Raw genomic sequence first — 26,840 nt, 5'->3', positions numbered from 1 at the left:
GTGTTCCCAGGCCTCTCGGATAATGCCATGTGATGCCAGGATAGAGAAAAACTTGATAGCTTGCAAAGCATTTGCCTTCACACTGTACTATCTCTCAGGTCCTCATCTCAACCTGAAACTTATTGAGGTGGTCAAGATTTTCCATTAACTGCACATTTGTGTCAGATAAATTTTAAGAATTATCAGGCTCCATTTTTTTAATGTAGATGCCAAGCTTTTTAGTTTCTGTCCTCATCACCTTCAAGAAGCTGTGATTGATCTCATATTCATTTGACTTACTTTTTGTCTCCATTTGCATTCTTCTTATCTCTTACCTGCATTAATACACTATTTTCCTTTCTGGTCTACCTCTCAGGGGCCAATCCATCTTTGATACAGTAAACAGAGTCAACATACAAATTACAAATTCATTAATACACATTTCTGAAAATAAATCTCTGCTACTATTTTTCAGGATAAAAGTCCAGGATTGGTTCTTAAAATTCCAAGTTTCCCTGGTTTCATGGTCTACCTCTCCCCAACATGCTTCTCTTTCTTCTGCAGTGGGACCTTCCATTGTTTTTAGTTCCTGCACACTTCTTTATCTAGTGCAGTGTTTTTCAACCTTTGTCCAACAGTGATCTCCTTCTAATGTAGTTTCCTTCCTGCTACTACCCACTGCCTGTGCTACTGATTGGGCCCTTAGTCTCATGTAATGGCCCTCCATTTTCATTAGTGTGGGGGCAGGGGGGGCGAAATATGACACCTGGCTGAGAAATAACTGATCTAGTGAACTCCTATAGATTCTTCAAAAGGGATCTTCCTTTGTTCCAGTTGATTATCCCAAAGCTCTTTTTATTTTATTGTATATACTGCACTGCCAAATCTTACCAACCAAGAGCACAGGGAGACACCGGGGTTAAATAAAGCTTGGTATAACAACTTGTTGCCAAAATAGAGACCATGCCACATAAGAATCTTCAGGATGTAAAAGAGGTATTGGAGGGGCTTGTTCTAAGATTGAGTTTCTTCTCCTTTATGCTCTGGGGGTCAAGGATGATCTGGGCATCCCCCAATTGCAAACATTGTGTTTATCCAGTTATTCTAAATACCACATATAAGTGATATTCAAGAGGGTAAAAGAAGCTCGTGGTCTCTTCTGGGTTCTGTACCTGATGTCATAAAATAATTTCAGACTTCATGGTTCATAGAGTTATTTTCTTACAATTTTGAAGGTCAGGAGTTCAGAATGAGTTTTGCTGAGCTCAAATCAAAATATTGATTCATTCACTCACCGTTCAGGGAGTGGCCTTCCTTGCCTTTCCTGACGCCCTAAGCCTCTTCAATCCTTGGTTCATTCTCCTTTCCTCTGTATTCAGAGCTATCATGTGAAGTAAAGCCAGGAGAAGAAGGATGATGTCACTTATACATGGTATTTAGAATAACTGGATAAACATAGTGTTTTCAAATGGGGGATACCCAGATCATCTTTGACCCCGGAGCATAAAGGAGAAGCAAGAAGGATCAGGACTCAGGTAGATAGATGGTGTTAAAGAATGGGAGAGCTAAATGTCAATATCACAGTGTCAACAACACTAAGATCACGAGACCTAACTTTAACAATCAGACTTAAAAAAAAAAAGTGCCTGTTGAGAGGGCAGGTTGGGGGTGGGATATGGGAGGCAACCTGGGGACATTGGTGGAGGGAAGTTGGCACTGGTGGTGGGATTGGTGCTGGAACACTGTAAGTCTAAAACTCAACTATGGATAACTTTATAAAGGTGCTTTAATAAAATTTGAAAGAAAATAGAAGTAACTTTAAACAAGAATAACTTAAAAAAGTAGCATAACATCTTCAAATTTGTCTCCTTGTCTCAGACTCTAACTCTTGCATCCTTTCACTTTCAAGATTCTTTTGCATCTATTAAATCCACTAGGTAATTTGGGATAATCTCCCTTCCTCAATACCAGTGAATTAGCAAACTTCCTTCTTTCTTTAGGTGGTGAAATATAACAAACATTGAGGCTGGAGGTCAGGATGAGATTGATTGGGTTGGAGGTATCATTAGAGTGCCCACAGGTACTCTCTGGAAGAGAGAATAAATTTATGGTTCGGTATCTTATGGTATTATTTAGGAGGTAGAATAAGTCTACTGCTGTCACTGATAAAGAGGGAGGAGTCACTGACAATGGTGTCCAATTATTTCTATGAGCAGCGTTCTTGTTTCCCTCAGTTCTCAGACCCAATCATAAAATGGTCTTATATGTATCATGGACACGGACTAATCTTGAGCACCTGGATATTTTGTGCTTGAGAGCTCATGTATGGGATGTGGAACAAGCTCTTACCATTCAATTTTCTCTATCTTTCTCACCATCATTAATTGATGATGCCCATAAGTTCGATTCCTTCCCTGTAGACTGTTGATTGTCATTTCCCTAGGACAGGGTCCATTATTTAGTCAATGTGCCTCTCACTAATATTGCATCCTAGTCACCTGAAAAATATTTGTTAAATGAACTTCTTTACTTAAAGCCTTAAAGGGAAAAACTAATCCCTTTTTACTTTAAATGTATTTAGCCGATTATAATATTGGCATCATCTGGAAGCTTATGCAAAAACGTGAGATCCTGAACTTTTCCTCAGTAAAAATAATCTCTGCACTTTCACAGGATTCTTAGATGGTTTGTGTGCTTATAAAGTTAAAGTTAAATGAATCCACTTCTCTTAATTCTTCTCTAACAGGAAGTAGAGAGGTAGTGATAGCTCACTGTTGATTTTTGTATGTGTTGAGGAAATGGTATTAACATTTTCAGCAGAAAAGGAAATAATTGGAAAACTAATTTTCCATACACTGTTTTCTATTTTTAATTGGAATTTGTTGAGAAAACTACTTAATGCTCTTCCTATGCTCTGAGAATAGAGGAAAACCACCGAAAATTGTAGTGAGTGAGCTTTCTACTAGAGAGAAATGTTTTTCCTTTTTAAGAACTGTGAGGCCGAAAATTCGCAGGATAGTCTATGAACCCCTGAATGCAGAATTAAATCTTTCCCCCAAATATCCATTATTTCTCAAATACCAGTTCTCTTTAAGTGACTTCTGGAATTATCTTTGACAATGGTACTGGTACTACATTTTCTATTTTTCTGACCTTTTAAATCATATTTCCTTTTTAATATTCTGCTTCACAAGTCAGCATCATTATTTTCTATCTCCAGGCTTCTGTGTCCAATGCCTTCAGTTATCACTTCAAAATTTTCAAGATGTCTTGAAGGCACAGGCTTAAGATTGTTAATATATTTTTTGACACTGCTTCTAATCTGTTGAATTAAAATGATCTTATTCTTGTATTTATTTCTTTATTTTGATGGTGTCCGAAATCAGATTTGTTAATTTTTTCTTAGTATTAAATTTGGAGAAATAAGATTTTAGCGAATTTTGCTTGCCACTATTTGTTGTTCTACACTGCTACCAATAGATTTTCAAGATGACCAGGAGGATACACTCTCAGGCCTCGCAAAGGACAACTGATGAATAAATAAGTTGAAGCATTATACTTTTCTTGATGATTCTGGTTTAGTACTGAGATGTCACAAGTCCCAATTTTGCTTTTTTATTCTTTAAGGAACTCAGCTTGCAGGTTGTGCCATGCTTTCAATTTATAGGCATTTCCAGATATTTACCAACTCAATGTTAATAGCAGCACTATTTATAATAGGCAAAACATGGAATCACTTAGGGGGGCAGGCATTGGTGATTGATTGGATAAAGAATGCATGGAGTACTAGTATAGACATTAAAAACTATAAAACCATGCCTTTGAGAACAAAATGGGCAGAACTTAAGGTGGTTATGCTTAGTGACATAAAGAAGCAAAAGCCAATTGCCTAACGCTTTCATTTATGTGGAATCTAAATAACTAAAGCAAGCAAATTGGTGAAAAATAAAGTTAACTCCTAGATGAAGTGAGAACTATTATGGCGGACAGAGAAAAAAAGGAAGGAGTAAGAGGGAGGAAGGAAGGAGTCAGTTGATAAGTGAGAAAACAGAACTTTGGTAGTGAGTGTGGAGAATCTTGTGCACATGTAGAAATGAATGCTATATACTTGAAGTTCTATGATATAGTTAATCAACGAGAAACAAGCAACATGTTTAATACCAGGCTCTAATATGGCTTTGGCACCCAAGAAGAGGACCTCGGCTCTTGCATTTGTATCACCAATAAGAGAGGGTAATAGATGCTGAAAAGAGCTTCCTGTCCTAACAGTGACTAAATGCTTACCATGAAAAGTTTCCTTCCTCGGAGTCATTTTTTCATGTTGGTTGTGAAATGCAAGCAGGGTGCTGCTGACAGGAGTCAGGGAGCCTATTGTGCGTCCTGGCATTGTTGTGGCGTCATATTATTTCTGAAGAAACCACATGGGTTCTACATCAAATGCAAAGCTTCATTAATTAGGTGCTCGCTCTCATCATCAGTCAACGAGCCTCACATATGTGGTTTAGCCCCCGAAGTGCTGAGATAGCAAGGTACCAAAATTGTACTTCGAGTTAGCTCCAAGTGTTAGTCAGCACAGTGTGGCCCAGTCATGTGACCCTTTGGTAATATTGCATGGTAATCATGTTTGAATGCATGTGATCTTGACGCTAGATCAGCGTAGTTTGACCTCAGCTCTTATTGATTTTTGAGACCGGAGAGTTCTTTGTTGTGGGGTCCATTGTGCACATTACAGGATATTTGGCAGTATTGCTGGCCTCAAACCATTAGAAGCCAAGCAGTAGACCGCCAGTCATGACAAATAAAAGTGTCTCCGGGCTTTGCTGTAAGTTTGCGGAGGAGCAAATGTTGCCCTCGATGATAAGTCCCGTCAACTCTGATGATTAAATCTGCTATAAAGGTGTCTTCTTTTTCTATATTTTTTTATAATACTCATCACCTTGTACGTTGTTCATCTTCTTAAAAGTGGTGCATTTTTAAAAGAGAATTTACTGCAGAACACTACATATTTCCCAAGGTGTGCCCAAGGCAGTTTTTTCTTTATTATTAGAATCACTGGACTCTTTATTTAAAGTGTGGGTCACTTGGCTTCACTCTAGACTCAGTGGGTTAGAAGGTTCAGGGACAGAGCTCAGAAAATGCATTTGAAGTTAAATTTCTTGAGAGATTCTTGCACAGGTGGCATTTTAAAAATGATTTCAGTAGATTCTCTTTCTCTCTCTCTTTTATTTTTGGGTCACACCCAGCGATGCTCAAGGGTTACTCCTGGCTCTGCACTCAGGAATTACTCCTGGCAGTGCTCAGGGAACCATATGGGATGCTGGGAATCGAGCCCAGGTCAGCCACATACAAGGGAAATGCCCTACCCGTTGTGCTATCACTCCAGACCCTGCAGTAGGTTCTTTTAAGGAAGCTTTGATGCTTCTCTTCTGCCATTCTATTGATGTGTTTGGCTTCTCAAAGTTTGGCTACTGGGAGAAAGCCCATCAGTTTGTCTTCACAGGAAAGGGGGACTCTGTGGCAAGCCAAGCTCCTTGTCCAGATTTCAGTGGAATGAGGTTGAATTTTACTTTTGCCATATCAGAGAGTTCAATATAGAATCAAACAACAGTGAAGGCAAAAGTCCTAGGGTGCCAACTTACCTTATTTCCAGTTGAAGGAATCGGGGTTCAAAAAAATGATGGTCTTAACTTCTCACAGGATGCCAGTGTCCCCATTGTGTTGAGGAAATTCTTTTATTTATTTCATTTATTGAATTCCACAAATATATCCAGCAGGGAGCGAGACGTTGAGGAACCAAAGGTAGCTCAGGAAATCATTTTGCCCCTTGAGAAGCAAGCCTAGACAGATGGACATTGATTATACCAGTAAAGGTTACAGCACAACTCGGAATAGTGCTATATTGTGGGAAGGGGGATGGGAGCGCACTGGGATACTCCAGGGAGACTTTAGCTAATCCACACTGGGGGGTGGAAGTGGCAGAAAGATCTCCCAGAGCAAGTGTTCTGGTATCACAGTCTGGCAGGAGTTGACACAAAGAGTAGAGAAGAGAATTACATGCAGAACAATGATCAAGACCCAAGATTGGAGAGAGACAGAATATGATTTGTTTGAAAATGAAAGAGCTAAGTTGGTCAAATCTAAACTGGGATGGGGTTTTTTAAGGTCAGCATAAATTTTGCAGAAATTGAATCTGAATGCAGTCGGAAGCTATTAAACTATTTTCACGTATTAATTTTTTTATATGTTATGTGTGTGTCTGGAGCGATAGCACATCGGGTAGGGCGCCTACCTTTGCACGCGGTCAACCCGGGTTCGATTCCTTTGTCCCTCTTGGAGAGCCTGGAAAGCTACTGAGAGTATCCCGCTTGCACGGCAGAGCCTGGCAAGCTCCTTGTGGCATATTCAATATGCCAAAGACAGTAACAACAAGTCTCACAATGGAGATGTTTTTGGTGCCCGCTCAAGCAAAATCGATGAGGATGACAATGGGATGACAGCGCTATAGTGCTTCATGTGTATGTCTATGATAATCAGATCTGCATTTGGTTATGATGACATTGATTCTATTGGCATTAGTTACGCTGGCATTGGGAACATGCTGGCAGTGGGAACAGACCCCCAGGAGGAAAATCTCTCTTGGCTTTGAGGTCACTATTGCATTCTTGGGATATAAATCAGAGCTAGCATTAGGTCGTGTGGTAGGTGAAGTACTTGGTCTCCAAAGTGGATCTCTCTGTCACCTGTGAGTGTATTACCTTTAATGTGAAAAGGTCTTGGCAGAAGTGATCAAGGGTCTAGAAATAGTTATTTAGAGAAAGGTTGCAGGAGGGTCAACATTAGTAGGAGAAAATGTGGTGGCAGAAGGAGAGGTTAGTTTGATGGAAGGAAGTGGCCACACCTTAGAGGGTGTAGGTGATCTCTGGAAGCTAAACAAAGTCAAAGATGAACCCCCTTTTCCTATGCCTCCTTCTCTCCTGTAGGCAGCAGGAACTGGTCTTCACTATGCCTTGAGATTGGATTTGCAACTACTGAAATGATAAGATAATAAATATGCGTTCTTTTAAGTCATCAACTTCATGGTAATTTATAGTACTGGGCGACCATAAGAAACAAAAAGTGAAAGAAAGATTGGTAGAAATTAGCTGATTCCAGAAACTTCTAGAATGTGAAATTGACAACCTCTAGTGACAGATTGGGTTTGCAAATGCATAAGTGCTAAGGGTCATTCCAAGGTGTTGGATCTTATTATTCAAATGGGATCATCTCACCATGTGGGTATAAATCTTAATTTCATATGGAAACCCAAGATACAACTTCTGAACATGAGGTCCTGAACAATAATACACTTTTGTACACAAGCAAGTAAGTTAGTTGAAAGGATATCATATATTGAAGTCACAGTCTCTGATTATAAGATAGCAGTACCCCAAACCAAGAGTTGGGGTGATTTAAAATCAAGGATCTAAATGAACATCTTTTTGGGGATAGATAAAACTCTATTGTGTGGTTCCTATAGCAATGATTAGATCTGATTGTCCTCTGGTTATTCTAGTATTTCCAATTGTCCCAAATAGTCACTGTCATCCCGTTGCTCATCAATTTGTTCAATCGGGCACCAGTAACATCTCTCATTGAGAGACTTATTGTTACGGTTTTTGGCATATCCAATACGCATGAGTAGCTTTCTAGGCTCTGCCGCACGGGCTTGATACTCTTGATAGCTTGCTGGGCTCTCTGAGAGGGGTGAAGGATTGTCCCAAATACCTGATAAAATTTTCCACATTGGGTACCACAACACTAAATTACAGGTATGCTAGTTCTTCAATAGCAGCTGATCAGGGCTGAAGGCAGGGTACCAGAGCTTTTGAGATGACTCTCTTCTCTCTCCTGGGTCTTATCAGATCATCACCATCCACAGTAAAGAAAATTGGTGCAGACCAGAATCTTATATAATGTTAAAATGAAGTAAGTGCAATCTTACTTCAATGAAAGGAAATGGGTTTTTAAAAAAGCAAAGCAGAGGCAGAGATAATATAGCAGGTAGGGCACTTGCCTTGCATGTGGCCAACCTGGATTCAATCCCTGGCACCTCATATGGCCCCATAATCCCTACCAGGAGTGACCTCTGAGCAGAGTCACCTCTGAGAACCAGGGGTAAGCCCTTAGCACTGCTGGCTGTGGCCCAAAAGCCAATAAGAAAAAAAACAAAGAGGGTCATGCAATGTGCTTTGTGTGTTAGAGTGGAGGAAATATTGGGAAACACTGATCTTTGACCTTAATCAACCATGCTCTCCTCCTGATCAAACATAGTATTGAACAAACACCCTTTGGGGGTGTTGGGTGCTGATTAAATAGACAATTATTAATGCAAGCTTGTAAATTCTACCTCTTTAATAATTCTTTGATCCACCCTGCTTCTAAGACTGTCATCTTGGCTTGTCCCATGGCTTTTGTGTGGCACTATTGATTATCAATCTGGAGATCTTTCTTCTCCCTTTGCCTCTTTCTGCACCAAGGCAGTCCTTCACTCTGGATTGGCAGAGAATGCTTCTAAGTTCCCTACTAGCTCAGTCACAGGATGTGATTCACTTTTAAGACATGGAAACTGAAGGGCATTGGTGGGGAGGCAAATGCCAAAAGAATTTCTTTTAAGAAGACCAGGAAAAATTGCTGTGGCCCTTCCCTTTCCAGGCTTTGGATGTCACTGTGACGAGCTGATGTCAAGCATGTAGGTGCTCTGGCAAGCGTAGGTCCATGACAAGACAGAATAACAATAGGGTCTACTCTAAACCCTGCCGTTGTCCAGTCTTGAAGTAACCCAGCATTGGCCAGTGTTTTAAAGTCCTATTTGTATAAGATCAATTCTGTTTTTTTTTTTTAATAATTTTCAGCTGAGGTTTTGGTACTTGGAGCCAAATGCATTCCTAAGGAATGTGATTTGAAACTTGGTCTTCCATTACTGGCAGAAAGGATGTTTCTGAAAAGCACAACTGACAGGGTCTTCCTTGGCTTACCCTATGAGTAGTTCCCTTTGCCTCCAGGGCACTGAAGGTTTCATAAGTTCCTGTTCCAGCTCCAGCCGCCTTTAATTCTCTTGTTACATCCAAGGCTAGGTTATATTGAATTATTGGTGACTCCTGGAAGGCATTCATCAGATAGTACATTAGGAGCTTTGTTTCTCACTTCCTCTGTTTTGAATATTCTCCATATCCAGTATTCCTGTAAACAGTGTCTAGTGAATATACCCATGTGCAAGACCCAACTCAAATATTGGATGATTTGTAAGGCCACAATCCCTGCTTTTGCAGAAATGTTCATTTTTTTTTTAACCCTCCAAAGTCTAGAGAGGGCAGATGGATTTGTGGGACAGAAATACTGTAATACTGCATTTTCATAAATTATGATTTTCCTTTTTATTACCAGTTCTCCTTTATTCTTAGAGCCTTAGCATCTGATAGAATGCCTAGGACAGAGTGGATTCTTAAGAATTATCTGAAAGAATAAATGGTAGAAACAATTAGTGGGAGATCATTTTTACATCACCAAAACTTATATATATATGTGTATATATAGTCTAAGACAATCTAAAATATTCCCTATAATTTCTTTTCTAAATTTTCAAAACTGGAAATTTTATATTTTTAGATATTAAGACAAGAACTACTTTATAGTACATATAGGAAATGAGCCTTTTCAATTTTCCAGAAAATCTTTGTCGAAATTCCTTTGTAGAAAATTTCAGGAGCAAAATGTATCCCCCAACTTTTATTCATGGCAAACCAGATTTGAAATCAAAGAAATCTGAAAAAAAAAAAAGAAATCTGAAAGGACAAAAATCTAATTATTTAGCATAGACCATCTTAGACTCTTACTAAAAGAGAAAAGAGAAACTTTACCCAAATAAGTATTCAATACTAATTAGCCTAATGCCATTTCATATATATGTGAGAATATGATATATATATTTATTAGATTTTTTTTGAGACACCAAATAAAACACTTCAACTGTAGTTGATGTAGACTGCTATGGCTTTTTCCTTTTGAGGTCTGCAATCCCACTTTCCATGGTTGGATATAATGAGAAGTTAAACTTTCTTGGGCATTTGGTTAGGGGAACGAGGCTGGATATCCATTTAATTTAGATGTGGAGCACATAGACTTATGTAGTTTGTGGTCATGCTGTTTCTCAGGAGGCTCTTTTGTTAGGGGATAGAGAGCCCACACCCAGGAATGCTCAGGAGTTACTCCTTGCTCTTTCCTTAGGAATCACTCCTGATGGGCTCAAGGGCCATACGGGGTGGGTGCTAGGGATTGAACCCTGGTTGGTTGGGTGCAAGGCAAGTGCTCTAGCCACAGTACTATCTCTCAGCCCCACAATAGGTTCATTTTAACCTTTCATTTGTGAGGTTGGCTTTCAGAAATTCTTTACCAGCCACTCTCAGTTCACCAAACTTTTCGATGTTGATCTAAGGATCCAAGATCTCTTTGTAGTATAAATTTGTCCATGCCACGGGACCAGGATGAATCTGGAGGACAAGACATTTGTCCTGTCTTGTCCTAGTTGCAGAAACTAGTGTCGGGGGGAAAAAGTAGTCTAGAAGTATGTGACTTCATTAGTAGTAAAAAGTACTCTGAAAGTTTGTTGCAATATTTTTATTTCTGCACTGTCTCTAGCACTGTCATCGCATTGTGCATCGATTTGCTCGAGTGGGCACCAGTAAGATCTCCATTGTGAGACTTGTTGTTACTGTTTTTAGCATATCGAATATGCCAGGGGTAGCTTAGTGTTTATTTTTTGGTTTAGGGACAATGCTCAGGTCTTTCTCCTGACTCTGGGATCAGGAATCCCTCTGGGCTCAGGAATCCCTCCTGCCAGAGAGGACCCTCCTATTTGGAGGACCATATGGGATGCCTGAACCTATAGGACACCAGGTCAGCTCTGTGCAAGGCAAGTACCTTACCTGCTGTTTGATGGCTCCTGCCCCTTATTTTATGTCTTTAAGCATTTTTGTGGTGATTTACTTTTAGGCTTCAGAAGGTATCCTTATGTTATGTTCTTAATGTTACATAAATGTCAAGCTTTCCAAAACATGGTCTTCCTTTGGCAATACTCTCTCTGAACAAAAGTTTTGTAAGCCTAGTATGATTAAGAAGCTATTCGTTTTTCAAAAATGAATTATTGATAAATAATGTGTTTCTTTCACATTTTCTTATTCTGAGAGTTTCCGGAGTAGTTCTAGAGAAAATTCAGGATGTTTCCTGTGATAGTAATAAGATCTTCACTTCTCTTCACTATTCCTCAGAATCTGTTTTTATCTGTTTTTATTCAGATCCATAACTGGGTATTGTGCCCCAAGAGAGCAAAGTTAGCATCTTGTCAGGTTGAGTACTCAGGTGAGGGACAAACTCCCACAGAAAAAGCATCACAATGCTGTGGTCCCCATGGTGTAATGGTTAGCACTCTGGAATCTGATAGAGCATCACCACAGAATGTTGGCCTTAATGCAAAGCTTTTTATCCTGTATATCCACTTTATCATGCTAATTTTAAAAATTTTCCTTTATTCTAAACGCTGCCAGTTTTCCCTTTATGGAGCAGAACGAATGATGACAGTAGAAATATCATGTAAATCACTTTATAATTTATAGGGAAGGATCTGCTGTTAAATATCTTTATATTTGGAGAATGAAGCTAATTTTAATTCTCGGGCCTTATTTGCCTACAAATCACAGGGATTGTTTGCATTTGAAATGCTGAGTCACTTTAGGTGGCCACAGAGCCCTCGGCGCATGAAGAAGGATGGAGGGCAACTCTGTAAAATTTCAAAAATGCCTCTGCTACAATTAAACAATTAGTGGCTAGAATGCTGGCATGTTTTTTTTAAGTTTATTTTTTATTATTTATTAAATGTTTTTTGGGGGGCAACAGATGGTGGTGCTCAGGGTTTTGTTCTGTTTCTGCACTCAGGGATCACTCTTGGGAACACAGAGGAAGTATTGGGTGCCTGAGATTGAACTTGGAGATTGAACAAGGCACCCCTTGCACACAGCCCACCCTTCTAGCTCTTTCTGGCCCCATTAAGTTTATTTTTCAAGAGTCCCAGCTAGCACTTTTATTTCACCTATGATTTCTCTGTGTTATGGAAATTTAGGTTTAGCTGCTGGAAACAGGGAGAAAGGCGTGTCTGGAAACCACAGTGAAATTTGTGGGCTGTTAGGAAGCATGCAGGCTCTGTGGTGTTGGGATTCTGTAACTCTGCCTTTCTTTTTCTGTGTCTTGTGTCCCCCTTCACTGTATTTTATGTCAGTTTTCCTTCCTTTGGGAGAACCTCAGTGCTGGTATGGGTTAGGTGTGACATGACCCAAGTGAGTTTTTAATCACTCCCTCCATCGATTCAAACTTGAGAATTATATTTCTATTTAGAGAGGAATGACTTCCCTTCAATCCTTACTTTTTGTTTGTTTGTTTGGATTTTATATTTGTTTGTTTAGTTGTTATTTTTTATTTTGTTTTTGGGTCTCACGTATTCATACTCAGAGTTTACTCCTTCTTCTGTGCTCAGGAACCACTCCTGGAGGTACTCTGGGGACCAGGTGTGGTTCCAGGGATTAAACCAGGGTCAGCTGCAAGCAAAGCAAACACCTTAACCCTTGTACTATCTCTCTGGCCCCCTTCCCTTTGTGAATGATCAGTCTCAAAGTGAAATAATGTTGATTTAATAATATCACCTCACCCATCACAAGATCATCACATTTGTCAGATAACTTGGTTTTGTTAGATCAAATAAAAAATATGAAGCATTATAGGATAAAAATTTCCATTCATTTTTCTTCTTTTTTATCTTATTACTTTCAACGCTGACTTTAGAAAGTATGTCAGACAACAAATCACATTTGCTTGACAATTCCATCCTGGGATCAATCCACAAAGTCCATTTTTCTTGTTTACAATGACAAGATTATTATTTCAGGCACTGGTCTAGAAATGCATGTTAGATGTAGTTCAGATGGGAACAATAATTAAAGTTTTTTTTTTTAAACCAATTTTCTAAGCAGAAAAACTACAGATAGGCAAAACCAAACAAAATAATCCCTCAAGTTTTCTTATGAAGACATTTATCTTTGTACTGCAAAACAGATAATTCTTTTCTTTCTTTGTTTTCACTGTTGAGGGGTTTAGAGAGAGGGTCCCACCTCCAAGTACCGAACTGGCTCTTTACTCAAGAGTGACCCTTGGTGTTGTTTGGGGAACCGCTTACAGTGCAGGAGATGGAACAGGGTCAGCCTCAAGCCAAGCAAGTACCTGATCTCCTATACAATCTCTCCAACCCCCAAGGAAAATTCTTTAATCAGGTGAATACTAAGAAATAACTCAATTTTTGATGGATTTGCAATGTTGCTGCATTTCTTATTTTTTTAAAATTTCATTCAACATGTCCTTGAGGAAATCCTAAATGTGTGTTGTGGAAAAATCAGTGCACAGGAGGACTGAAACGGTTAACCTTGGAATATGTTCTTGGTTTTATAATGTTCACTGGTAGTGAATTATATTTAGGATCTCTAATACTTCCTGCCCTGAAGTCCCTGCAACCCTCTTGTTAGTGAAATGCGGGGTCTGAAGGAATCCCAGCCCCGTGAGTGAGCTATCTTAGGCAACACCAAAGACATCTTAAGCAACTCTGAAGACGTCTTAAGCAATTCTAAAGGTCTCTTGCACAAGTGCAAAACAAATTAATGAGCTTTTAGTGATGCAAATTGGTGTCAAGAATGAAAATGAGGGCTTTTTTTTTTTAGATTTTTTATTGCGCCACGCCCCACAGCCAGGGTATATAAAGGAGATTCAGAGCCGGATACGCCATCACACCTTGCAAACCCATTCTCCAGCTCTCTAGCCCTCCACTCCTGACACCATGTACTGCAACTTCAATGGGGCCGTCTTCCCTGGCTGTTACTGGGGCAGCTACGGCTACCCACTGGGATACAGCGTTGGCTGTGGTTATGGTAGCACTTACTCCCCAGTGGGCTATGGCTTTGGCTATGGCTACGGTGGCTGCGGCGGGCCTTTCGGCTACAGAAGATACTGGCCGTACACTCTCTACCAGTAGAGCGCTGGGACTCCGGCGGCATTGAGAACCTTCTCTCTCAAGACTGAGAAGCCCACCTCCAGGCCCTCTCCTTGACTTGCAACTCTAGTCTTCATTTTCTGTCAACCTCCCAGCCGCTGCTTTCAGACCCAACACCAGGGTCCTGAGGGAAGAATGGGAATAACCAGATGATGCCTCCAGCAGCCCTGCTTGGAGGGTGTGTGCCGAACCACTTCCAGAAACATGGTAGCCGGACTTGAATTTCTTTGGAAGTTTGCACCGTGCTCGGGACTCTTGTCATGATGATGCTGTAGAGGTCTCTGTCAAATTCTCAATAAACTTGTCTCTTCCCAGCACAATGTTCTCACCTGAGTGAAGTTTTCTTTCTGGGTGGGTGCATCTTGTGGACTTCATATCTCAGATAAACAAATAACTATTTATCTGGTATAATGGTCTAGCTGGAGCGATAGCACAGCAGGTAGGGCATTTGCCTTGCACGTGACTGACCTGGGTTCGATTCCTCCGTCCCTCTCGGAGAGCCCGGAAAGCTACCGAGAGCATCCCGCCCGCACGGCAGAGCCTGGCAAGCTACCCGTGGCGTATTCGATATGATATGCCAAAAACAGTAACAACAAGTCTCACAATGGAGACGTTACTGCTGCCCGCTTGAGCAAATCGATGAACAAAGGGGACGACAGGGCTACAATGGTCTAGAAGAGTTTCTCAACCTTTCTTCCCGCCACTGTGGCTTCATTCTAACCTTGTTTCCTTCCTGTGACTTCCTCCACCCCACCTGCCTTATTCTACCATTCATGCCGGAGACTATCATTTCTGTACTTTTCATCACTGGCTCCCTGGGATTATCCCAGGGGTCCACATAGGAGTAAAGGGCCCTGGTTGAGAAATGCTGGCCTAGAAAGAAGGTGGGTCTTTGAGATGAAAAAAAAAAAAGAAGTGGAAACTTAGCTTTGTTTGAACCTTAACCTTGGAAACAGCCTTGTTTGAACCTTAACCTTGGAAACGTAACCTTGTTTGAACCTTAACCTTGGAAGCTTAACCTTGTTTGAAACTTAACCTTGGAAACTTAATCTTCTTTGAACCTTAACCTTGGAAACTTAACCTTGTTTCAACTCTTTGATACCCACTTCTGAGCCTTGTGCCAACCACCGCACATCGGTCATTACTGGGTGATTCTTTTGATCTCACTAGGTCTGCCTGCTCCTCCTTATGAAAACCTCACGCGAAGGGATGTTTCCAGTTATTTCTTCTTTCTTGTTTTTGTGGCTCACACCAGGTGGTGCTCAGAGTTTATTACAGGCCCTGCACTCAGAGATCACTCCTGGTGGCTGGGGGAACCGCATGGCGTGCTGGAGATAGAAGCTTGGTTAGCTGCATGTAAGGCAACCCCCATACTATTTCTCTGTCTCCAACATTTCCAGTCAATTCTATGATAACGAAAATGAAAACTAATGTATTCTTTGTTCCAGAGCCGAAAGACCAGAATCAAGTATTAGGATTCTGTAGCATCAATTGTTGTAGGTATATTTTTGGATTCTGAGAACCTTTTAAGGAAAAGGTTCTTAACCTTTTCTTAAACCACCTATATAAAGCCACTTGGACTATCTGCTTTGAAGCTAAGAAACACCAGCTTAGAAGAAATGATGGAAAACTTCATCTTTGTAGAATTAATGCCAGACAGCAAATTTCATTCTTAAGAGATATGAACCTCTCCATATGCTTGAAAAGAAAAGGAAGAAGTATCTTGAATTATGTATGTCTTCCTCTGTGTTCTTTTAGAGAACAATATGCTTTTTATAAAACAAGTTATAGTGGGGCTGGAGAGATAGCACAGCGGGTAGGGCGTTTGCCTTGCATGCGGCCGACCCGGGTTCAAATCCCAGCATCCCATGTGGTCCCCTGAGCACGGCCAGGGGTGATTCCTGAGTGCAGAGCCAGGAGTGACCCCTGTGCATTGCCAGGTGTGACCCAAAAAGCAAAAAAAAAAAAAAAAAAAAAAAAAAAAAAAAAAAAAAAAACAAGTTATAGAGTGTCCCTAGTCCTCATGGTCATTCAATTAAAAAGAAAATTCCTACTCTTGAGTTGAAAAGATGGTAAGTATGGTGCTTACTTACCATCTTTTCAATGCTTCAGTGCTTCACTATAAAATTAATCTTGCCCTTTTATTGATTATCCTCAGGTGGTTATGTCGCATACACCCTTGTAAAGGCAAAAATGTAAAATTTACACAGACTCAGATCATTATAGAAAGAATATTTTCATCACCATGTAATATCCTTTGGCTGTCTTTTAAGAAAGATTTTCAAAAATATTTTCTATAGATTACTTTCTAGTAGATCTAGTAAATAAAAATCTTTATTTGACATTTTTTAGCAACTTCATAGTAATTCATGTTGACAATTATAAATTAATCAAACAAGGAGATTGGAATGAAATAAGAAAAGAAACGTTTTTTTTTTTTAATTACAGAGTTAGATGGAGATCAGCTGTCTAGTGGACTATTCTAGAAGTCAATTATTTGATGGAATTTGTACTTGAAGAGATACAGAGACAACCTACTTAATCCAGTGTTTCTGAAATTATGTTGTGCAGAAGCACTGCCTGGAGAGTTGACTTAAACCATAAATCCTGGGACGGAAGCGATAGTACAGCAGGTAGGGTGCATTCCTTGCATGTAGCTGACCCAGATTCGATTTCTGGCATTTCATATGGTTCCTCAAGCCCCTCCAGGAGTGATCCCTGCATGGAGAGCCAGGAGTAAACCTTGAGCACCACAGGATGTAGCCCCCAAGCATGCAAAATGTAGATCCTATCTCATCTCCAGGAATACTGGTTTGTGCTATCAGGGGTGAGTTCTAAAAATTTTTTTCAGTTTAATTGAGGTATCATTGACATACCTCAATGATATGATACCACATACAAAAATCATATATATGTGATATATAATAGGATTTTATTTATTGTTTGGGGGCCACACTTGGCTGTGTTCCCAGTTTATTTCTGGTTCTGTACTTAGGAATCATTCCTGGTGGTGTTTAGGGGGACCATATGCAGTCCTGAACTTCATAAGACTGAGCCTGTGGACTTAACCTTGGACAGCTGCATGCAAGGCTAGTGCCTTAACCTCTGTAACTGTCTCTTGGCCCATGGCAAGATGTTTTGACATGTGTCTACACTGTGAAATTCTTACCATTAGCAAGTTAGTTAACATATACATCACTTCATACAGTTATCCATTTTTTTCCAGCTACTAAGTGGAGTTCAAGATCACGAATCATTATGGAAATGTCAATCAAAGAAAAACTTTTAGAAAGTCACAAGATAATAAGTGTTGGTAAGACAGTGGATTGATTCTTTTCTCCACACTCTGGTACATTGTTGGTGGGAATGTAAGATGAGACAATCACTTCTGTAAACAACATGAAGGTACTGGAAAATTAAGAATAGAATCACCATATGCTCCAATATAGCTTCTCCTGGGTAGATAGTAAAAGAAATCAGTATCTCGAGGAGTTGTTTGCATACTTGTGTTGGTTGCAGCATTATTTGCAGGAGTTATGTTATAGAAACAAGCCAAGTGTCTGTGGACAAGTGAATAGACAAAGAAAACATGGGATATATAGAGCAATATATTATCCAACCTTAACAAAGAAGGAAATGCTGTTATTTGCAACATCATAGATGAAATAGAAATCTGGAGGTTTTTAGAAGTGCTCCAGGAATTCCAGTTTAGGTGGTCTGAGAACCACACATTTGGAAAACACTATTTTAAGCCACTATACATACAAGTTATTTATTATCATTTCACTCATTCTCATTTATCATGTATATTTTTCTTTATGTCTACCTATATATCAATTTTTCACTCACAAAGCTGAATCTTATAAAAGAAGTGCTTGACATCTCTGTAACAAAAGGACTGAAAAGGGAATATCCTTACCTCCTGGGAAATATACATAGGCATTCAAGTACAATATATGAGGTTGGCACTTTTAGCCATGATTACTGGTAGGGTATGTACATGATGAGCTAAAAAGAAAAGATTTTTTTCATTAGATGGTTTAAAAAAGCTATTATTGTCCTCCTATGCAATATGTAATGTCCCATATTACTTGATTTTTATTCAATGAGGTTTAATAAGAATTTGCTTATATACTGTGAATTAAATATATTTATACTTAGATCCTATTTGGGAAATTTTGATTGATAAATACTCTATGAGGTATTTAGATTGTACTATTTTTTTAAATCTACAATTTGCTCTTGAGCCACTAATTTGAAATTGTTACAAGTTCTTTGTTCATGACTTTTATGTCCCATATTTTTCAGCTTTTTTGATTTATTTTGTAGGAACCAAGATGATTTACTCATATTCATAAAAATACAAACAGAATAGCCAATATTTATGGATAAAGTAAGAATAAAGAGTTGAAATAACATTTGATGCCATATTCAGGCTCAGCTGTGATCAGCAGGGAATATAGTTAGGTATTTGTTTTTTATTATAAATCAGTTTGGCATTAAGCTTAGCCAAAATTAGTGCTCTTTATGTAGTAGAAACTCAATAAATAGAGCCAGATTCTCTTACAATTCTCCTCAAGTAAACGCGAAAAAAGATATTTTGTGCCCATTTGCTTAAAGTATGTAATTTTCAAAAATTCCTAGCCACCTGTGGATTAGAAGTCTCTGCATTTTGATTCATCTCTGGTTATATCCATAAAGAAAAGTCTTTTTCTTTTCCTTTCTGAAAATGACATGTGTTTAAGATTTTGCAGTCAAATAGAGCCTGTGGAACTGAGGCAGGTGATTTGAATATTAAAGGCATCTGATCTGTAGCAGAGCCATTCAGAAAGTGAGACGGTGGGAGAGAGGGGGAGAGATTTAGAGACAGAAGGAAAGAGAAACATTTTCCTTCTACATTTAAGGATGGTTGAGAGAAATTCTCTCGGAAAAAAGGCATGGTTACAGAACATTCTAAAGAACTTTCTTGAATGATGAGGCTGTGACTAAGTGTTGTTCTGACAGAATCACATTGCATCACCCCCTCTTGAATGCAGAGTGTGGTGTTATTTCTACCTAAATGGCTTGTGACTTTCCTGTATCTATCTTCATAAAGGAGACATTTTGAATTCTGAAAGTTTCATAAAAATTTGTCTATATTTTTCTGTCTCGAAAAGATGCTCTCGTCTTTAACATCTGTCACCTGGTTTCTGCCTTTCTATCCATCCTCTTATGTAAATCCTCTCATCTTTAGGTGTCCTGATTATTTGATTACTCAGAAGTAGTGATTAGTTAGTCACAATTGAATATATGAATGCTAATTTGTATTTACACATTTGGTTCATAGGAGAGGTTTAAGGCTTTAAAGAATTGTCTAAGTTCATCTTTGATAGAGAATCTATTATGCGATAATCCTGTTCGATACTTTCCAAGTAGTTTCTAAATGTTCCTTAGAGTGGGTCTAATATCTGTCCTTTATCTCAAGGCTGGCGGAGATACTCCCTAAACCTTTACACAAATAGAGTATTTGATCATACTGTTCACTGAAGGTGTTGGACATTTACTAAGACATCACAAATGATAAATACTGGTGTATATACTCAATGGAATGACACAGCTTAAAGAAGAGATGAGATCTTGCGTATAATTGCAACTGGCATTGAACTGGAAGGTGTCATACTAAGCAAAGTGAATCAGAAGGAGAAGGACAATTAAGTGATGACCTTATTTATAGATGGAGCACAAAGAAACAAGTAAAGGGAACACACAGTGACCATTGCAAACAAACTTTGAGATACTACCAAAAGAACTTAGATCGTTAACCTGGAGCAGGGGGGCAGGTCTGGGTGTGTATGAAAAGGAACCTAGGACAGTGGTGGAAAGATATGAACATTAGTAGAGAGTGTGGTGTAGTAATACTGTATGTAAGACATTAATACTAATACTCTAATACTACTGACAATCAAATTAAATTAAAAAATAAAACAAAAAGAATATAAAGTGAAACAAAAAGAATGTAAAGATGGAAGAACACGACTAGTCTGACATATATGTGTATATATACATATATACATGTATACACATATATATGAAATATTCCACCATATTTGCATGGTGCTTGCATGCAAAGTCATGAGTTTTTCCATTTTACCCCACTTTTGCATTGTCTGTATTTTCTTTTCTTTTACTTCTGTATCTGTCCTTAAGTTTCTTACTTATTAAGGGATTACAGGACTCTCTTATATTCCATAGATTTTGCTAAAACAGGGTCAATTCCTAGATAGACATATAAAAACATTCATAGCAAGAAAGAGAGTTAAAAGTGTCTTTCTAGCACAATACAACTTCAATCACAATAAGTTTTCCTTTTCAAAGTTTCATATTAGTCCTGCCTTTCAGACCTGATAGAATATTTCTTATGCTATAATGGATACCTGAGGAAAATCATCAGATATTTTGAGAGTCAGAGTTCTTTCTATAAAGATATGAGACCAAAAACATAAGCTAGCAAAGAATACATGGAAGAAATAGCTATCTGATAAATTTTATCCAAAAATGATTTTTTTTAATTTCCAAGATTTTGCTTGCCTCTTTTGATAGTACTTGCACACATGAAAAAAAACCAATGAAAACTAGAAGTTCTTTAGACTTACATGGGTGTGATTTTTAATTTCCTATAATTCTTTATTGAGGCAGTCTTTCTCAGGGGCATTATATGTTTGATAGCTTCTGCCCAGTGGATTTGTTCAATTTATACCAACTTATGGCTTTGTGATAACAAATGTATAGTTAAATTATACTTAATCTAATCAACCCACTTACCCACCCATACATCCACCAACCAACTTACCAACCAACCAATCATTCTTGTGTACATTTTGAGAATTGCATCATTAAATTTGAGCTACATATTATATAAACATGCTTTCATCCCAGTGAGCCCCTATAACAATGAACAATTTTTGATGAGAGCTAATCTGGGACATTTAGCTAGCGCTATCATTTTGAGCATATTCTAAGTGTGGGTTTTCCTTCAAATTTAATGATAAAATAAGTTGGTAAGAGAATATATATTTAAGATATTTCTGGGCTTGTGGTAAGTCATTGTCCCTCATCACAGTTCCACAATGTGGGCTTTATTCCAGAGTCTATAATCCTAATTTTACAAATGCAGAAGCTGAAATTCAGAAAGTTCAAATGATCAGTTCATGGAGTTAAAGCTGGAGAGTGGAAGAGCTGAGCTTCTCATCAAAGTGTGCTTGATGCTGGAGCCTCGGTGTCTACCTCCCATTAATTGAGTCAACCCCAACTGCATCTTAAAGAACTGGATCTCTCTGCTCCATGAAGGACACTTAGGTCTGTCTTTTGCACCACTGCTGCCCCCAAATTAGAATGCCAATAAGTTCATATTGAGACTCCAATAAGTTTATCATGAATACAAATACTGTACTATTCTCTTTTCAAATTACAGCAATGAGATTCTTTGGAATCCACTGGTTTAAATATGAAAGTGATTTTTAAGATGGGAGGCATGCTCAAGGGAGATTATATAATTGTGTGAACTTTGAGCATGGAAACATAGTCCCAAGATGAAAAAATAGAATAATCCTACTAGCTTATGGTGAAGATCTATTGAAGGGACAAAATAATAACATAACAAAGGAATTTCATCTCTTGCTTTTTCAGTGGCTTTCACTCAAAGGAGCTCTTTAAAATTTATTTATCAAATACAGTTTATTTTCTAGTATAACTTCATAAATTTCAAAAATAATTTGACATCTGATGTAGGATGATGTAAATGATGTAAGTAGCTCTGAATTTGATTTCCTGTGTTTGTCTCTGCATTGAGCAATCTGGCAAGAAGCCTGCTAAGTCAGTTAAATCAGAACCCCTCGTCCCCTCTGTATCTGATTGGGTTCTTAACTCTCCACCAAATTCTAGGTGGTGGCTTTCTGCGAGAATCCTGGTAAAATGATTTTGTTTAAAAATAACCCCATCCTCCTTTTAACTCCTGTGATTTTCTTAGTGCCCATCCACCAACTTCCACCATGTTCCCTGGCCATAAATTGCCCTTTTTCTTTGAAGTTGGGACCAATCTCTCTCAACTGTTATGAACCTCTGTGTACTAACTCCCCTTGAATAAACTTTGATATACTGTCTTTAATATGTTATGATTCATTTGTTTTTTTTTGAGTTAAGAGTATTTTTTAAGATATCAGCTCTTGGTGCTTCCATGTCTACTATCAAATTTCTTTTTATACTTTTTAATACAAAGTCAATTTTCCTTTGTCTTACGAGCACTGTGGTATATTCTTCTGGGCTTTAATGTTAATCTTAAAGTTTAACATATCTGTACCATTTTCTGTGTATGCAGGTTTCTTTTATACATACCTGCTCTACTGCATGCATTATATGATTTATAATTAATGGCATTTGGATCTATCAACCTATCCATCTATTGATTGTAGAATTTAATTTTGAACTTTAATTCTCATGGCCAAGGTTTACTAGACCCACAAAATCCTTTAATATTCACACCTCAAATCTTGGAATTGAGCTTTATGAAGCATAAGGATGTTCAGTAAATTCTAGTACACTAAAAATGTGGTTTGGTGTGGCAACAGGCATGGTTTTTGTTGTGGAGAAGTCTCATAATTGGGCATTAAATTTAGAGTCTAGCTTAACTCTTTACTTTGAAGACATGGCAGTAACTCTCATTATAGGATCAAAACCCATAGAGGAGTATCCTTCAATGACACTGGCAGTTTGTCAAGCTCAAACTTCTTTCAAGAATAATAGGGATCTATTCTTTTTTTCATTGAGAACTAGGAGATTAATGAGAATAGCAATTCCCTTGACTTATAGAATAGAGGATATATCTTTCATCATCTCAACTCTCCACTGTATTTATATGGGTTACATGGCATGAAGATTTCATTTGTATTCAGTAGCCATCAAAACTTGTTTCTTAATCAATTCTGTATCTCTGGGCACTGTGCTAGACCTATTACCAAAACTTTTAGATTGAAATGGCTAATAGTGAGTTTCATGTATTCCCTGGGCTGTAGTACTGACTGATGAGATGATAGCACCTATGAATTATGATCTGCATCATCACCGGGGAAGTTTGTTATGATTTGGTTATACAAGATACTAGTTAATAGGAGTCCACTTATCAATATGCATATCTTAGACTTTTGTACTTCTGGGAAATCTTGTTCTTTGAGTCAGTCTGCTCCTTGATTAAATCTGTCTTCTGAACTTACTAGATCAGGTCATATCCCTTCAGCGTAATCGTCTTTGAATTTTTTCAGAACTTCATCACCTAGGCTCTTATATTTCTTACTGAAATAAGTTCTGTTCTAAGATGTTTATCAGTGTTTTACAATTGTTTTCTATTAAAAATTTGTCAGAGTTGACATAGAACATAGGACGTGTGTATTGGTTTAAATATTTAAATAAGTATATGGAGATCATATGTTTATGGAGCTGCTCATATATACAGCTACATTATACAATAAAACATTTTCGATTCAGTAAAAAGTTTTTTAGGAAAGTAATTTACAAAAAGACATGAACTCTAATATTTAGTCTAAATAAAATGGGATTTGGTGTTGCTCAGGTTAATTTTATTTATATAGTAATAGCCAAAGTCAAAAAATAAAATCAAATTAATTTACTTTGGGATCCAGATAATTTAGAATGATTATATTTCAGATGTTTTACATCAAGTTCAGTTCAAAAATCTATTGAAAATTAATTAAATATATTAACATGTATAGTTAGAGACATACATTTTGCTATCCTGCTATTCTCTTTAATTTTTATTTCATTTCTAAAACGATGTCTCAATGTGTTGTATGGACCAATAGAACAATAGAAATATCAGCATCACTTGGAAATTTTTTAATTTAATTGAGTGTGTAGAATTTTTTTGCCTTTAAAATAATGAAAAGTCTTTATTTTGGGATTCAGTTTACATCATTTCAAAATAGTATCCTTTCATCCTTTCATCGTTTTCTTCCCTCATACTTTGGTAACCCCAGTCCTTTGGTCAGTATCCTCCAATGACATTTTGTTTATTTTTATTGCTTGTCACTCCCACCCTACCCCTTTTTTTATGTCCCACATGTGGTATTTGTCTTTCTACTTCTGATTATTTCTCGTAGTCTGACTTTTTCCACTAAGTGTTTAGCATGAGGCAAGATTTAATCTTCTCTTGTAGTTGGTAGAATTCTATGGTGTGTTTATGTCATTGTTCTTTACCTACTTATCTGTTTTTGGACACTGGGTTGGTTTTGTATTTTGGTTAAGTAAATAGAGCTGTGGTGAGTATTGATGTGTATTTGTCTTTTTGTGTTAGTGTTTTGGATAGATATATGGGAATTGATTAATAATACCTCTCAGAGAGCCCGGCAAGCTACCAAGAGTATCCCGCCCACATGGCAGAGCCTGGCAAGCTACCTGTGACGTATTCGATATGCCAAAAACAGTAACAATAGGTCTCGTTCCCCTGGCCCTGAAAGAGCCTCCAATCGTTGGGAAAGATGAGTAAGGAGAGGCTGCTAAAATCTCAGTGCTGAGTGTAATAGAGATGTTACTGGTGCCCGCTCGAGTAAATTGACGAACAATGGGATGACAATGATAAAGTGAATTAATAATATATTCTCTTTTTTATCTCTCTTAAATAGTTTTTGGGCCACTTCTGGTGCTGCTCAAGACTTATTTCTGGCTTTGTGATCTGGAATCACTCCTGGCTGTGCTCAGGTGACCATATGTGGTACAGGGATCAAATTCAGGTTGGTTGTGTGCAAGGCAAACACCTTACCTCTGTACTATCTCTTTGATCCCTAGATTTTATTTTGCATTTTGAGAAACCTCTATACTATTTATTATAAAGACTAATTTGTATTCTTACCAATAGTGTATGAGATTTACTTATTTAACATCATCACTAACTACTTTGTTTCTAACTTCTTTAATATAGTCCACTTTTACTGATTTGAGGTGATATTTTATTGCCATTTATGTTTGCATCTTTTAACTATGAACGTTTTGAAAAACAAATTTTCAGTCTTCTGCCTTTTCCCAGTAAGACTTATAGTGTTGTAAGAAGCCAGAGGATATCCCAAAGCATACTGAATCTATGCACTACTGCCCTATAGCATTAGAACATAAAATTTATATAGAATAGTTTTGATTATCACTTGAAAAGATTTATGATGAGCAACAGAGATTTTTGATACCTTTATATTGTATCTTCTGATATATATTTTACTGATTATCTTATTCATACTTCACAAACTCATGAATTAGACACGGTGTTACCACTTAAGCAAATTTGCAGTTGAGACACAGAATGTGTTATTACTGTCAAAAATCAGCACATAATATATAGATTTCATATCAGGATCCTACTAAGTGGTCTTTTTAAAATGTTTCATAATTGCTAAATTATGCTTATAATTCATATGATAAAATCATAAGTATAAGAAAATTCATATAAGTTTAGATGTATTTATGGAGAACAGAGAGAACTAGAGTAGTGTACCATTAACTTTACTTTTCCATTTAATATTATAGATTCAATCCTTTATTTATAGCTGTGGTTATATGATTTGAATTCCAATACAATGGTAAATTAAAACATCATTATTTTATCTTTAAATAGAAATTTAAATACATTCATTTAATCATCCTTTGTAAATTATATACAAGCTCTGCACCCCCTTCTGTCATACTTTTCTAAACAGGATATTTTAAGGACTTGACTAAAATTTAAGAGGATTATTTTTGTTATATTAAAATTCATTTAGATGCTATAATATTGTTTTTTTAATTTTGGTCATCTCACTTGACATTATATAGTAAATCACAAAAATTTACACATTTCTTGAGGGCAAATTATTGAGGGAAACATAATGAAAACTATGTCTCTTTAAATTCACATTGATCCTGTGAAACAGGTGTGACAGACACCATTGTAAATCAAGGGGCCTCAGCAAAGATGGGAGAAAATTCCATCCTTTGAATTACTTATTTTTTTTCATGCCTGGTAGATCTTATTTAAAGGACTCATGATTATAATTTTATGAGAAAGGAGGAGCAGTTAGAAAATAGAACATTCACTAAAATGTTTAAGCAGTGATCAGTCTCAAAAACTAATTTAGTATTTGTAAGAATGAACAAATATTTTTTATCGTTGATAAATATCAAGTGATCATTGAACACAAAATAATTGTAATTAGGTTGAAGAACAGTTATAGATTCTAAAATGAAAAATAAACCATTTGAGCACCAGTGGGTATGACCTGCAAACCAAAATAATAACAATATTATTTGTTATTATTAATCAAAATAATAATTTTTTGTTATTAACAAAAATAATTTTTTTTAACTTTATAAGGTGCGACCTCTTATAGTCTAGTTCTCCCTCTTGAAGAACCCGGCAAGCTATCGAGATTATCCTGCCCTCACGGCAGAGCCTGGCAAGCCCCCGTGCTGTATTTGACATGCCAAAATCAGTAACAATGATGGGTCTCATTCCCCTGACACTGAAAGAGCCTTGAATGTGGCACCGTTGGGAAGGACAAATAAAGAGAAGCTGCTAAAATCTCAGGGCTAGGATGAACGGAGACATTACTGGCACCCACTTGAGCAAATTGATGAACAATGGGATGACAGTGATACAGTGATACATCACGAGGGATATAATGGACAGAAGGTATGCTTTGGTATTGAGAACATCCATCCTAGGTTT

The 26,840-nt window shown here is 37.6% G+C and overlaps 1 protein-coding gene across 1 annotated transcript; it reads left to right on the top strand.

Annotated features, from left to right (window-relative positions):
- Window positions 1-13,888: 13,888 nt before the first annotated feature.
- Window positions 13,889-14,083, top strand: LOC129401731 (keratin-associated protein 8-1). Its single transcript, XM_055124539.1, has one exon. It carries the CDS (start codon window positions 13,889-13,891, stop codon window positions 14,081-14,083), a length of 195 nt encoding a protein of 64 aa, XP_054980514.1.
- The last annotated feature ends 12,757 nt before the right edge of the window (window positions 14,084-26,840 follow it).

This window comes from Sorex araneus, chromosome 2 (assembly GCF_027595985.1).
Source record: "Sorex araneus isolate mSorAra2 chromosome 2, mSorAra2.pri, whole genome shotgun sequence".
Lineage (NCBI taxonomy): Eukaryota > Metazoa > Chordata > Mammalia > Eulipotyphla > Soricidae > Sorex > Sorex araneus.
This window is presented reverse-complemented; position numbering and strand designations above follow the sequence as displayed.

Bases quoted from the DNA above. Each gene is read 5' to 3' on its own strand.
- LOC129401731 (XM_055124539.1), top strand. From the start codon at position 13,889: ATGTACTGCAACTTCAATGGGGCCGTCTTCCCTGGCTGTTACTGGGGC.